At 35.7% G+C, this 16,319-nt stretch overlaps 1 protein-coding gene across 2 annotated transcripts in view; it reads left to right on the forward strand.

Moving 5' to 3' along the window:
* The window catches only part of LOC127066342 (transcription factor 12-like), a 166,497-nt gene that overhangs the window by 9,396 nt on the left and 140,782 nt on the right, over positions 1-16,319 (forward strand). For both annotated transcript variants that reach the window (XM_050999949.1, XM_050999950.1), the window contains exons 2-3: positions 12,107-12,156; positions 15,606-15,942. In XM_050999949.1, the coding sequence (XP_050855906.1) occupies positions 12,107-12,156; positions 15,606-15,942 (387 nt within the window). The remainder of the gene's footprint in view (positions 1-12,106; positions 12,157-15,605; positions 15,943-16,319) is intronic.

Raw genomic sequence — 16,319 nt, forward strand, 5'->3', positions numbered from 1 at the left:
TATATATATATACATATATATATATGTGTGTATGTATGTATGTATATATACGTACGTACGACGATGGCACACGTGCGAGTTACTCTCTCTTTTTCTCTCTGTTTCTCTCTCTTTTCCTTCTCTTTCTTCTTGTGACACCGACCTGCGTCACGTTCCAAATAGACATCTGGCCAGATTTCCTTAAGTTTGGTCCACGCGTGCGCCGCGTACATAGGTACACGTGTACGTATACATTTACGCGCGAGTACTGGTGTTGCGCACGCATTTGGGTCCTGGCGCCGTTCGAAAGAGGGGCTCTGATTTTTTGGCAGGTGCCACTGTCCTCGGGCCAACGTCACCTTACGATGCTATGCTTTCAACGACCCCGCTTCTAACAGCTAGCACGCTTCACGGAATTTCCCAGGAACGTCGATTCTAATCGAACTAACGCAACAGGCCATGCTACTCCTTCTCTATACCTACTACTAACAGTCACACGTGCTTTCCTATGCTAACGCTTTATCGACGGATATAATATAGAAATATATATTGTGTATGTATATATACATATATATTTATCGTACGTTTTGCTATCTGTCAATAAGTTATGTTGACAGGATAATAATAAGAGATATATGTATATGTATATGCTATCCTGTAATGTGTATATATATGTACTATTTTTATATATATATATATATAATATATATACATATTACATGTGTAATATTTAAATTATATAAAGTATTTAAAATATTTAAAAATAATCGAATATATATAAATAAATTTATATAATATATTTAATATATATTACTATTTTCTCAACGTAATTGTATACACACATATATATATATACGACAAATTCCTTTTTATTCCCGGTTTTTCAATCTCCTTAACATACGTTTTATAAAATTCTTTGAAATGTATAATAATGGAGAATTATTAATCTTTTAATCAGTTAATAGGTAATCTTATTTTTTCATTAAATATTTTTCGATTGATTAACACGTGTATTTAACATATGCATTTAATTTATTCTAATTACATGTGAATTGTTACAAACGAAAGACAGGAAGCTTTAAATAAATTATCTTGTTCGTATTTTAAACATTATATCGGAATAATATCTAAATATCACATATCAGTCGAATGTTTTATTTAAATGATTGTACGTTCAATCACTCGTTATCATTTACATTACGATTCCTCGTTCTTATCGTTCTTATGATAATGATTTTAAATACTTACGATATGATTTTAAAGTGAATAAATTTGAAAAGTAATATCGATGATCATTCTCGTGCAAAGAAATCGTATGGATGATTCTAAACATTCCAAAACAGAGCAGAAAACACGGATAATAAAAATACTCCGATAAGATTGTCGTCTCTTAAGTACGCGTTCCTTTATTTTTTCTTTTTCTTTTTTTTTCGAAAATTAATTTTTTCCTCAAATAATCGGTTAAAGATAACGGAAATGTTTACCTTCCTTTCGTAGAGCAAAGTCGAATCGTCGCGGAAGGAAAAATGGCGTCTAAAGCGCGAGCACAGGGTCACCTGTTGAACGTGTATCCTCGGGCTATAGAGAAGCCTTCATCTCCAACCTTTTCGAACCTTTCCTTGTCCTGTTTCTCTCTTGGTAGCTTTACTTTGTAGAAAACGTGAATGAAAATATTTCTAGCGGGATCATCGTACGCTTGAAAAAGAGAGAAAAGAAATTAAAGGAAAATGAAAAATATAGACGGAGATAGACGATCTTCGATCACTCTCGATGGCACGTGTTCTTCATTCTCTTTTTTAATATAGATTCGATGCGTAAATCGGACGTTTTCACCGATCACGGAATCGAACCGTTGTACTTTTACTCGGTCGAACTTCGTTCGATGCTGTCCTCGATTCTGGACATGGAAGAAAATTGCATGTATTCCTCACCTCGGGCCATCTTAATATCCAACTCTTATATGTCTATAGATTACGTCGAGACATTTTGTTTTATTATACCTTATCGATCCGTTTTATATAATATTTACGTACATATACGTGTTATCTGTAAAGCAATGGTACCGTATTCACGAATAACACAATTTATAAAATGGTATTTATAGGGAAATAATCTTGTATAAAGTCTCGTCAAATTCATAACGAATTTATAATTCATGTACGAAAGGTATAGATTAGTTTCATTTATTCATACATAATCGATTAATTTTCATTCGATGAATCATCGATTAATATATACGTATATTGATTAACATAAAGAAACATTGAATCTTAAAAATAAAGTTTCATGATAATATAAATATCGATGAAAATAACGAATGATATTTGGAACGGATAATCACGATTAGTAATATTGCGATGTTAAATGAAAAATTACTAATTCATATTGATCATGTACGATGGGTATCAATGATTTGAATTGATATATTAAACAATTCGATAGAAATTTATCGTAAATATTCAAGAAAAATAATAAGAAGTCTAAAGTTGGCCGTCACTGGAGCCCCCGTGATCCGCGCCACTGTCCTGCAGTGGGCCCCTTCTAGGGTAACACGAAGGGGGGCACCAGCAACGACAGCTGCTGCTGCTGCTGCTGCTGCACCTTCCCCCTCTCCACCTACTTCTCTCTCTCTCTCTCTCTTTCTCTCTCACCACCCTCTCCTCCCGCAGGGCCCCTCGGCACGCCGGCATCCCCACCATGGGGACCCATGGTCGCGTGGCAGCCAGCCTTCTCCACAAAATACACCTTCGCTCCTTCCGTTTACTACTCCCGAACGACTCAACGGACGATCCACCCCTCCTTTATTCCCTCCCTCCTTCCTCCCTCTCTCACTCTTCTTTTCTATCATTCTCTCACTACTCAGTTCGTCCATCGTCCGTGGCGCTCATACCTCGACTGAATCATCGTCGAGCTTTTTCCTTCGTTTACCCATCTATGCTCCTCCTTCCCCCTCATCCTTCCCCGCCTTCTCCTCCCAAATCACTACTTATTTCCTTCCTTCGTTATTGTTCACAATCTTCTTTTCATATTCCGAACTTACGGAGGTGCGCTTTCGCGCGTTCTTTCGTATCAAGCCTCGATATATCGCTCGTGTTTCCCATTGTGCCGGTTGAAAGAACTAACGGTTTCTGGTTCTTTCTCCCTCTCTCTCTCTCTCTCTCTCTCTCCTTCTTTCTCTTCCTCTTTCTTTTTTTCTTTCTTTCTTTCTCTTTCTCTCTCTTCTTCTCGTTCCTTAACCTTTAACGAGACCACGTTTGTTATCTTTGTATCTGATCGTGACTTCTCGATACACGCTTGTACTGGACAAAACGGAATTTCAAGTATCTCGCCACTGCTACTATACTACTACTACACTACTACTGCTGCTGCTGCTGCTACTACTACTACTATTATTGCTATTACACTACTAGTATTATTACTAGCTAGTATACTACTACTGCTGCTGCTGCTGCTACTACTAGTACTACTATTACTATTACTGCTACTATTGCTGCTATTATTATACTACTCTATTACTATTACTGCTACTATTACTATTATTATTACTATTGTTATATTACTATTACTATTACTGCTACTACTGCTACTAGTACTGCTATTATTACTGTTATTATTGTTAGTACATTACACTAGTACTATTACTACTACTACTATTACTATTACTACGCTTACTTTATTACTATTGTTACTATTATTCTACTACTACTACTTGTACTCTATTACTACTACTATTTGTACTACCATTACTACTACTACTACTACTTGTACTACTACTTACTTCCTTTTTTTAATATTGATAGTAACTAAGTTTCTGATCCTTCATGAATATTTCGTTACTTATCATGTTACTATATTTTTGAAAACGTTATAAATGCAAATGAGTGTTTGTCTTTTGAATAAATAATATTTATTAGAAACAAACTATATAACACAACTTCACTCAAAATAATTTTCTTAAGTTATGGGGAAAAATTGAATCATCCATCTTTTTTTCTATTGACGAAAGGAATAGAGTAAAAACGGGCAAAGGGCATTCAAGGAAACTCTGTTCTTTCTTTCTTTTCATTCTTTCTCTTTTTCTCCTTCCCCCTCTCTATGATCTTTCGATCCTTTTGCCCACCCGCGGGGGCCTCACCAGCACACGCGACGTCTTTTACAATCCTCAGCGGTGGGGGTTGAGTGGAGCGTGGCAGAACTCTTCTTCTCTTCGTCTTCACGAATTTTTCTCTTTCTCTTTCTCTCTTTCCTTCTTTCTTTCTCTCTTTCTTTCTTTCTTTCTTTCTTTCTCTCTCTCTCTCTCTCTCTCTTCGGGCCTCGGTTTAGTCTCTCCCACTCTTCAGCATCACTGGCACAACCGCTATTTCTCCTTCTGAGCCTTGTCATGGCTCATGCTGCAACAGATGCTACAGCATTTAGCGAGGAAGGGTATTCCGTATCTCTTTCTAAGCTTTCTATACTGTCGGATTCTACGAGGCAAAGTATCCTTTTATGATAATGCCGATTATTATCTTGAATGTTGACGAAAAAAAGGGAAAAGGAAAAAGTGAAACAAAAAAAGAAAGAGAAAAAGAAATTGTGGCCTTAGCCAGGACAAAGGAATAATTTTTTGTTTAAATAGATATAAGAAAAAAATGATTATCGTTATTATTCTTGTCGTTACTATTATATAGTACTATTATTATTATTATTATTATTTAAATTTATATTATTTATAGTACTCGTTCGAACACATCGAATATCCTATTACGTACATCTACATGTATTTTTATGTATATATCAGTTAATCATTTTTCCTTCATCGATAGATTTCAATGCTCTGTGGTTTTTACCTGTCTATGAAATCCCCTAGATAACGAACAAGCGATGTATAATATTTGAAAATAGAGTGTGCACGTTCTTTCGATTATCCTCGGTACGATGGATCCAATGTTATACTTTTGGATTTTCAAAACCTTCGTTCGTGGTCAGAGGATCCCTAAAATTTTCATTCAACTGCTTTTTTTCATGCTGTGAAAAAAATCGTTTTTAAATCGTTCTCCTGATTTTTCTTTTCAATAGATGGAATATAATTATTTTCCTGGAAATATTCGCATTTATTGAATATTCAAATGGACGTTCAAATAAATCTATTATTAAATATTATCTATAATTATTTATTTATTTATTTTTTTTGACATAATTGAAAATTGATTCTAAAATACTCTTACGAAGATAGTATAACCCAGACACAGACGTATATATATATATATAAAACAGAAAAACAATGAAACTATATAGATTTATTTTTATAAAAATCGCTATATAAAATTATGATAAAATGTTAAATATACAAGGTGAGGTTGAGCACCAATGGCTACCTGAGCTCTTGTCTACATTTTTTTTCTCTCTTTCTCATCGGCCTCTATTCTTCCTTACTATGTGTAGAGGTGTGCGTTTCCCTTCCATCTAACAGGGTAGAGGAGGGCCCCAAAGGTGGTGAACACCCTCTTCCCCCGTTTCCTTGAGCGTTCACCAGCGGTCGTGAACTTCTTTTTTCTTCTCTTTCTTTCCTTCTCGTTCTTACCTGTAAAAACATCGAACACCCTTTTGGGTCGCGTGGCACTGCACTGGCACAGCACACACGCGAATACCCCCACAGAAATGCCTCGTTTGGGGTGCACGACTCTTCTCTCTCTCTCTCTCTCTCTCTCTCTCTCTCTCTCTCTTTTATTCTTGTTTTATTCTTTCTTTATAATGTGGCAGAATATCTACAGAATGTTTCAACGTATCGAAATTTTGTAAATATTTTGACGATTACAAAAAATACGAATCTCGCGTGTAACATTTTATTATTATTTGAAAAGTTTAAATTTAATTCAATATGATAGAAATTTTTTTTTAATAGAATTTAATTTAATAGAAAACAATTGCTGAGAATATCGAATCGAAGTGTGATCAACTTCGATATCGATTAAAATGAGTTTAACAACGAGCGACGATATTTATATTATACGCAAGAAATATATAAAAATAAATGATAAATGATTTTACCAATCGAGATTACTACAAATCGAAGATGAATGATATGTAAAAGTTGTTTGTTACATTCGAAATTAAAAGGATGAGGAATCAATGATTACAAAATAGAAGATACATGTGATAGGATACGAACAGAGTATATACCTATCTATCTCATAAATTTCTAAGGTAGAGATAAAAGAACTATCGTTTGTTTGCTCGTTGAATTAATTGAATTAAGACGGTCGATACAAGCAGGTGTTAGATTCTATCTTTGATGGTTTTACGAGGTACCATGTACGCCACTATCATTGCGATACGTCTGGTGAGATTTTTTGGGCGTTCATAATTTTAAATCGATTACATAGACATACATACACACACACACACATACACCGTATCTATATATTCGTACGTGTGTGTACTCCGCAGATGCCGAAATAAAGTATCGGCGTACGATAGAAATTTGATTGACACGCGGATAACGTGACGTAATAATTTTCTACATGAAATCAAACAAGATATTAAGACGTTATTTACTTAATTTATTGTTTATGCGAGGAGAATAATTCTTTTTTCTTTTCTTTTTTTTCGTTTTCTTTTTTCTTTCCTCTTTCTTTCAGTTTGTCCACAAATAAATTCTTCCTTCAATCTCGCAAAACCAAATTGCAAAGAAAGGCACGATGATACATCGCGCGCGATCGTGAAGGAAGGCTTTGGAAATTTCAAAAAAAAAAAACAAACAAACAAAAAAGAAAGAAAGAAAGAAAGAAAGAAAGAAAGAAAGAAAGAAAGAATGGAAAAAAGAGGGAGAGTAAAAAACGAACGGAGAAACTCGGCGCACCACCGTGGGCGTTCGGAGAATACAAGCTCTTCTCATATCGCGAGAAGGAAGAATTTCTGTTGGCAAGGTGCAGCCAGGAATCCGAGGTCAAAGTCCAGACGAACGTAGGAACGAACGAACGAACGAATGAACGAACGAACGAACGAACGAACGAACGAACGGTCATCCAATCCTGGAGCATATTAAGGACGCTCGATCGAGCGCGTAATCCTGCCGTTTAGCGTGTAAACTTGTCCCTTCCCGTGGAATTTTCAAAAATTCGCAGACGGTGACCATGTCGGAGGCGTGCGAAGCGTACTCTCGTTCGGTACGCACGTTAACGATGCGATCCGCTCTACTCGGCCATTAACCCGCGTGGTAAACCGGATAAAATGTGAGTACGCTACTCGTATACAAAAGGGGTGGGGATATCTCTCTCTTTCTCTGTCTTTCTTTTTCTCTCTGTCTTTCTCTCTCGCTCTCTCGCTCTCTCGTTCGCTCGTTTCGACGAGTAGCCGTATTAAACGTGTCACCTACGCCAACTACATTTTTGCGTACACCCATATCGTCCGACCACCAACCATGAGGAGTATCCCTCGCTTCTCATTTTCTTCTTCTCTCGTATACGTTCGTCCTCTTCTATTGTTTTCTCTTCTTTACTTTTATCATCCCTTGGATGACGCGATTTAAATAATACGATTACAGCTTTTCTAATGGAAATAGATGAATTACTCTTGTATCTCTTGTTTCGAAATACGTTCTTCCGTTTAATATTAAATTTTATAGGATCATTTACGTGAAGTTATCTTGCAAATCGATCGAACCGTAAATGTCGTCGATCATCCTTCGTTTAGGATAAATTGATTAGATAATTATGTTTTACGATTGAGGGAATGGAAGAAACGTTTGGAGGATAGAGAGATAGAGAGAGAGAGAGAGAGAAAGAGAAAGAGAGTAGAGATAAAAGTATCTGGATGGTTTCTAATCATGGCGAGGATCCGAAACCGATCGGTACTTTGCGGATTTTCAGGCAAACGAGGCATAACCACCGAATCGCGGTCGTGTCTCGTTCGATGAAAATCGCTTGCTCGTACAACGCGGCCGCGGTTTTCGAGGTTGTGTCGCGTGTTTCGCGTGTTTCGAGGTGTAATGCCGAATTGATGCCGGCCGAAATCCGTGTAGATGGTATCGTTCCACGGCCTCCCATGGTCGTACCCCTCTCACACTCTAACTGACGCTTAAACGCGTTACAAATTTTCTATCGGCTTCGCCGATCATCTCTCTCTCTCTCTCTCTCTCTCTCTCTCTCTCTTTATATATATATATATATATTTATTTTTCTCTCTCATTCTCTTAGCGCTTTCTCTTCTTATCCTTTCCGATTACATTCGTTTCGGTCTTTACGACTATCGTTACGATATGTGTGTGTGTATTTATTTATACTTCTACCTTGAATTAACTTCTTTATAGTACCAGCAAATAACGTAATTCTTGCTTTCTCCTTAACTTCACAATTTATGATCTTGTGATTTTAATTGGAACTTTTTCTGAAGGGTTATAAACATCGATCGTTCTGAATTCGCAACACAATCTCATATTATTTTCCTTTCTTTTTTATTTCATTTTATTTGCTCGTTCGTTCGTTCGTTTTTTTTTTTTTTTTTAATTTTTCTTTTATTAATTAAAAATTTGTCACAGTCAAGTGTCATAATAGTAAAAGTATATATTAGTTGATTTAATTACATAGGTAATTAAAATTTTAATAATTAATTTGTATTAATTAAAAAGAACAAAAGAAAAGTGGACGAAACGGAGAACAGCTTGCGAACGATTTAAAACAACAAAACAAAAACAAAAAAATACCAAAAGTACGAGAACATTTCTCGATATGAAAGATGTCTATAATATATTCAAACGATATATAAATACCTTCGTATTTTGATTTAAAACAAAGAAAAAAGAGAGAGAGAGAGAGAGAGAGAGAGAGAGAATACAAAGATAGATAGACGGATGATAGATCATATCAAAATGATCGATATTATAACTTGTCGATCGTTGAGTATGTCCAAGGAATGAAGAAGGTGTCCGACGAATCCCTCGATCAATTATTCTTCGTGAGAGAAGGATAGCACGTAGATGACGTCGACAGAGCAACACGGAAGACGAACTAATCGTCGCGACACGGAGCTCCCCGATGCTCAACGTTACGTCACAACGGTCGAGCGGGCTTGGCCCGGGGTTCTGAGGATGACACGATGGTCCATGGTTTAGCTTGTCCTTTGATGCATGATATTGCAGAGTCGGTGCCGCACGCTTCGGCAAACATGTCATGAGCAAGCCGAAACTGTTAGGATTCATAGTTATCTCGAGCGATCGTGCCCGTCGCTGGACATTCGCCCTATCGTCCACGCACGTCCCTACTATCCTGTAATATCCTGCTAATACAGCTCGTCCGTTTACACGTACTGCGTTATTCCCGCTTCTGAATCCGTTCACGACGACGAAGTGGAGGAGAACGACGATGACGACGACGACGACGACGACGACGGCGACGATGGCAACGATGACGACGATGGCGACGACAATGATCTTGTCTTCGAAATACTCCTATGTTATCCTATCTCTATCCTTGTGTATGAGTACATCCTTGCATTTCAATTATATTTTAGGTTTACTTTTATCAATTAGTGATTTGAAAGAAACCGTAGTCAAATCTGTTCAATCATGACTTTTTTATGCTGAATTTATGAATTATTATCGTCTCTTTCGTTTTCTTGATCGATGGCTGAAGCTGAATTTGTAACGCTATTCGTATATACGTTTATTCTTGCATTTTCATTACATTTTAGGTTTACATTGATCAATTAGTGATTTGAAAGAAACCGTAGTTAAATCTGTTCAATCATGACTTTTTTATGCTGAATTTATGAATTATTATTGTCTCTTTCGTTTTCTTGATCGATGGCTGAAGTTGAATTTGTAACGCTATTCGTATATACGTTTATTCTTGCATTTTCATTACATTTTAGGTTTACATTTATCAATTAGTGATTTGAAAGAAACCGTAGTCAACTCTGTTCAATCATGACTTTTTTATGCTGAATTTATGAGTTATTATTGTCTCTTTCGTTTTCTTGATCGATGGCTGAAGTTGAATTTGTAACGCTATTCGTATATACGTTTATTCTTGCATTTTCATTACATTTTAGGTTTACATTGATCAATTAGTGATTTGAAAGAAACCGTAGTCAAATCTGTTCAATCATGACTTTTTTATATTGAATTTATTTTTCGTTTTCTTGATTGAAGGATAAGGCTGAATTTGTAACGCTATTCATATTTATGTTATTCATATATCGTAACGCTATTCTTGCATTTTAATTACATTTTAGGTTTATGTTTACCAATTAGCGATTTGCAGAAAAACGTAGACAAATTTGTTCAATAATAATTTTTTTCTATACTGCATTTATTATTGTCTCTTTCGTTTTCTTGATTGAAGACTAAGGATGAGTTTGTAACACTCAGAAAGAAAATACCCTTTTAATGAGAATAATTAACACTTATCGTATTCGAATTCGTTTATGACGACAGTGATCTTATCATTGAAATACTCTTATCTATCTTATCTCTACCCACATATATTTTTATTAATACGTGTGATCTTTATTCTTCCATTTTAATTATTCTTAGGTAATTAGATATGTACTTATAAATTAACGAGTTGCAAAAAAAATGAAAAGGAAATGATTTTTCTATAGTTTATTATCGTATTTTTCGTTTTCTCGAGTAAACGATGAGGGTGAGTTAATAACATTCAGAAATAAAGTATCCTTTCAATTTAGATCGTATCTTTCAAATAAGATCATACAACTAGTATTAAAAATTAATCTTCTTGAATGAATCATGAATCATGTTAGTAATCGTATATTACCAATGTATACATAGTATATTATCGATATCTTTTCCAAGACATTTCTTAGAATTTTCTTATTCCGTTCAGTGTAATAATTTTCCTCTCTCTCTCTCTCTCTCTCTCTCTCTCTCTCTCTCTCTCTCTCTCTCTCTCTCTCTCTCTCTCTCTCTCTCTCTCTTTCTTTCCGTTTTTCTCTTTTTCTAAGACTATCATTCTCTTTTTACTATCGCCTACTCGGAGATTTATTTTCCTTCGTATCTCGATGCAAATACTATAATAAACATCAAAATCTCCATTTTCGAAAGACGCAAGATTTTTTTTCTGCGTTCGACTAATGCCGATTGATCCGATACGCGATATCTGTTCTTCTTCGTGGAAGAAGGGATAATAAAAAAAAAGTGAATTATAGAAGGACGGGGGAGGTTGCTAGCCGCCGTTTTATAATGTCGGATTTCGAAATGCAAATCCAAAGGCGATCGTCGTAAATCTTTTGAAAGACGTGGCGCGTGCACACATACACACACACACACACATCCGCGTACATATATAGAGAAACGATATAGTAGTATATAAAAAACCTTAACGTGTATATATATAATATATATATTGTTATATTATATATATATGTATAAGAAGGAAGCATTAATAACGGATGAAGCGAGTCTCGACTGTGGCAACCCCGTAATGTTTATATCTCCTTGCTTATTCCGCGTACGTAGCCGACAAACAGAGCGCGGAAAACGTGCGTGTATCCCCGCCGTTCGGATTCTTAACGCGATCGCGGTTTTGATTTATAAAGACGCATTGCAAATTTATGTCCGGCATTAATTTTGCATCGACTGAAACCGATACGTATACGTATATCACTAGTCTTTCTTCGTATTCATCATCTTCTTCTTCTTCTTTTTCTTTTTCTTTTTCTTTTTCTTTTTCTTTTTCTTTTTCTTCTTCATTTTTTCGTCTCGGTTAACGCGTCTCTTGAATATTGCCGATCCCTTGAGTAAGCCACCATGATCCTTTTGTATCGAAGAATTTGCTTCCTTTGTTAGACGTATCGAATGAGATTATCATAATAAAGAAATTAATTCTAACGATTATTTGAAAATTTTCAATCATGACGAGCTTATATCCTTATTATCATACTGATAATAATTATCGAATATAAACGAGGCGATAGAGAAAAATGAATTTTTAATATTTTCATGAGAAAACGAATGAGCATAAAGTATTCTTTGAAATGATATTGAAATGGATTTAAATGGTATTGAACTCTCGAATTAAATGAGATATAAATCGTTATTCAAAATGTTAATATATGCAATATGTAAATCCATCGAATGATTAGATCATAGATCGATAATTATATCGAGAAATCGTTGCTTTTGTTACAGAAAAGCCAGGCTTCCAGTCACCCTATGGCTCCACGATGGATAACGGAATGGTAAGTCGGATTAATAACTATCGAATTGAATTCAATCGTTTCCCTTTCTTTTACATTTTTTTTTCTTTTTTAAGTTACGGATATTTTTCACGATAATTCTTGACGAATCGACCTGACTCGAGGAAACGTGAAAAAAAAAAAAAAAAGAAAAAAGCTTTTATTATATTTGTCCGTGGAATTTTTCTTTCTTCCTTTGGTCCCTTCGATCGAGCTAAACCTTAAAACGTGGCTGGATTACGTAAGAAATAGGAGCGTAATAATTATTATACTCGTAGGAGAGAGAAAATTTATCCGAAAAAAAGTTACTCGCGTTTCGTTTTCTTCCCCCTCTTTATCCTTCGTCCCTTCTTCATTTCTCCTCTCTTCTTACACCGTCTCTCGTTCCACCCTATACCCTTCACCCTTCGCTTCTCTTCTATATATCTCCCCTTCGCTTCTTCGTCCCCCTCTCTGGCACCCTCGACATAATCCGAAAACTTTAGACCGAGCGATATTTTCGAGAAGTGGTTCTCACGCCGGTGAAACGTTTCTTACGAGCGACATGTCTCTTTGTGTGTTGTATGCTAATAGATGTGTATATGTATCTATCTACCTATCTACTTACCTACCTGCGTACATACATACATAGATAGATACATACGTACGTACGTACTTATGTACGTACGATGACATACTTTGTCCTAACGTAACGTAACGTAATGTAACGTAACGAGTTCCGTAGATGTTTAAGTACTCCATATAAGCTCTTACGTAAACCCTTTTCTTCGTAGTATATAGTCAAGTTATTTTGTTAGCACGATCGGCTTATCGTTGACATCGTTAGTTCGTTCTTTCTCTTATTACTTTTAGCTCGATATGAGTTTACTTCATTTGCGATCTTTCTCTTTCTCATTCTTTCTCTTTCTCTCTTCCATACACACTTATTCTCGTATTTTCTTTTTTCTTCTTTTTTTTTTTCTTATCTTCGATTTAGCACTCGAAAGAAGATAAAAATTTGGAAAGAAAAATAGAAGAATTCGAACGTTGAACGTTCGCGTACTATTAAATAAACGTTCAAACTTTTCGTCGAGATTTCCAAATTTCACGATTGCCAGGAATAAAATATTGATTAAAGACACGTTAGAACATTCGATTCAATTCTTTTATATCGTACTCGTAATTCGTAATATTTTCGAATCGAATAGGATCGTGGATAAGCTCCATGATCGATTTTTCATCGAAGGAGGATCGAATCTTCTTTCTTAGTTTCTATCCAATGGAATGAAAAACTTCGGAAATTGATGTATGACGTACTCAAAGTCGTTCAATGGATGAATGAGAGAGAGAGAGAGAGAAAGACTGATACGAAATTCGAACGAACGAACTGGGAATGGGTTGAGAACGAAAAACTACTGAGATCGTTCGAAGGAAAGATAAGGCGGTTGAGAATCGCCAAGGTCTGAGTTTAATATCACTTACGTTCCGTCTGATCCGCACCAGGCGATGTATCTATACTCCCTCTTTCCCCTCTTACGTATGTTCTTTCTCTTTACCCTTCTTCCTTAGACCCTTTCTCCTCCTACCACCTCCCTCTCTTGCCACCCTTTTTTTTCTCTCCTTCGTATTTTCGCGCGTTGTACATCTATACGCTCGGCCTCTTTCAGGTGAACACGTATAAAACAAAACGAGCTTGGAGAGAGGTAAGGGGTTAAACTGGCTCGCATGAAAAGTTACCCCGGAATATGGCTGAAGTCTTTGTTGTAATTTCTTGTCTCTCGCGACGTTGACTCGTTATCCATTTTATATACGATATATATTATATATATGCGTGTATATATAATATATGTATATATAAATGTATATATATTTTTCAACGAGATCTTCCGAGATATCCGAGATATTAAAAAAATATATATATGTACATATATATATGTTTGTGTGTGTGTATGTGTGTGTGTGTACATACATTTATGATTTTGTTCTTCTTAAATGAAAAAAAAGGGAAAAAGTAGAGAGAAAAAAATCATATGGTTGATCCGACTCGACAAATTTCTTCGTTCCTCCAATCGAGAAAAACGCATCGACGATTATCATAAAGCCAAGCTTTATATCTCATTAGATCGGCCTTTCCTGTCGCAAATATCAAATTTATACAAGATGTTCTTGCATAGTTTATTTATACCTTGTTTCTTGGCAAGAGAGGCGTGTTTCTTTGACCGAAATCTCGTAGAGCGAGTTAATTCTGCGTCATTTAGTAGAATCGCTTAAACGTGTAGCTACAATTTTACTTTTTTTTCTCTCTCTCTTCCCCCTCTCTATATAAATATATATATATATTTCTCTCTATCTCTATCTCTCTCTCTCTCTCTCTCTTTCTCTCATGCGAGATAATTTTCTTGTTACGTAATCGATTTCATCGAAACGTTCGCCGAAAGATGTTTATAATGTACGTTAAAATATTTATTTTAACGAAAAATTTCAAACGTCGCGTAAAATCTTAAAGGTTCTTGCTATCGCACGCTCGTTGACCAATCGTTAAGATCTTCTAATCGTTAACCATAAGTCGATCTACTCACGATGATCTAGCGTCATTTCTAAATTCATATTAGTTATCTCCATAGTCATACAAGGTGTGTCGGTGGTTTGCTGCCGATTGAATATAACTTTCTCGGCGTTATTATTATAGATTTTTCAGAAATCGTCGACTAATATCTAATCGACGGTCGTTAAGGTATAAACGATAAGGAATATCGATTTGACGGATGATTTATTGAAGTCACCTTTGGAACTTCTCTATCCTTTATAGACCTATCTAATGCATCGCGAGAGAAAGAGAGAGACAGAGAAAGAGAGATAGAGAGAGAACACGTATTACGTTTGCACACTTTGAATAAATTTTAAATTATTCTACTTCTTTTTCTTCTCCTCTTTTTTTCTTTTTACGAAAAATTATTCGACTTTATATAGATAGTAGGTATACGTGTATTATTTTTGATTTTTTCATAAATCGTGATATTTCAGAGATTTTGAAGTAAAATACTTTTCCTTTTTTTCGTTCAATCTCTGTAATGAAATATATATATATATACATATACACTATTTATACGAATCCCGTTTATTATAAATTTTTCTCTTTCTCATACATTTCACCAGAATTATTCAATAATTCTTACATTACTCTCGAACATTTCAATTCGCATAAATATCCTTTCGTTTACATCATCAAAAAAAAAAAAAAAAAAAGAAAGAAAGAAAGAAAGAAAGAAAGAAAAGAAAGAAAAGAAAGAAAAAAAAAATTCTATCGAAACTAAAAGTCCACTAAATAATTTCGTAACAAATCAATTTTTCGCGAAACGCGTAATAATAATGTGAATATTATTAAATAAGATAGGCGCGATTAAATCTGTATGATATGTTTATCGGGTGATAGCAATAAAAATTGCTTTTTTTTTCTTTTTCTCTGATTTCAGACGTACGGGAGCGGTGGTGGTGGGGGTGGAGGTGGCGGCGGTGGCGGAGGTGCGTTCGGTCCATCAGTCGGGGGTCCCGGGGGTGGGCCAGGGGGAGGTGGAGGAGGTGGTGGTGCCGGAGGTGGAGGTGGAGGTGGTGGTGGCGGTGGTGGCGGTGGTGGTGGTGGTGGTGGTGGTGGTGGGGCCGTTGAAGGCGCCACCTATCCCCCAGATTCGCCTTACTTCCCGTTTGGAAGTAGGGGTGTACCTCCCTCGGTCGTCACGCCCACCCCCGCCACTGCAAACCCGGCGGCCCCCACGGGAACGAACGGTGCACGTTTACCCAATCCCACGGTTGGTGAGTATCAAATTAACAATGTTTATCATAAAAAAAAACTTATGAATGATAAACTATGAATTATCAAAGATCGAATGACTTTAAAGATCGAGAAAAGAAAAGAAGAAATCTTTTCTTCTTCAAATTCGCTTAATTGTTATTCGTAATAATATTTATCGATAATAATATATATTAGAAGAAAGTTTTCGTTTATTCAAATATATATTTCTCGTGAATGATTTATTATTTCTTTTTTTCGAATAAAAACGTTTAGAGATTATAGATATTCTTTATGAGAGAAGAAAGAAAAGAAACTTGGCGATATCTTATGATATTACGATAAATGAATAATTTATAACAATGTTGTTATCGTTTAGAATCAATTGCCGTCTTTTTTT

This window comes from Vespula vulgaris, chromosome 9 (genome assembly GCF_905475345.1).
Source record: "Vespula vulgaris chromosome 9, iyVesVulg1.1, whole genome shotgun sequence".
Classification (NCBI taxonomy): Eukaryota; Metazoa; Arthropoda; class Insecta; order Hymenoptera; family Vespidae; genus Vespula; species Vespula vulgaris.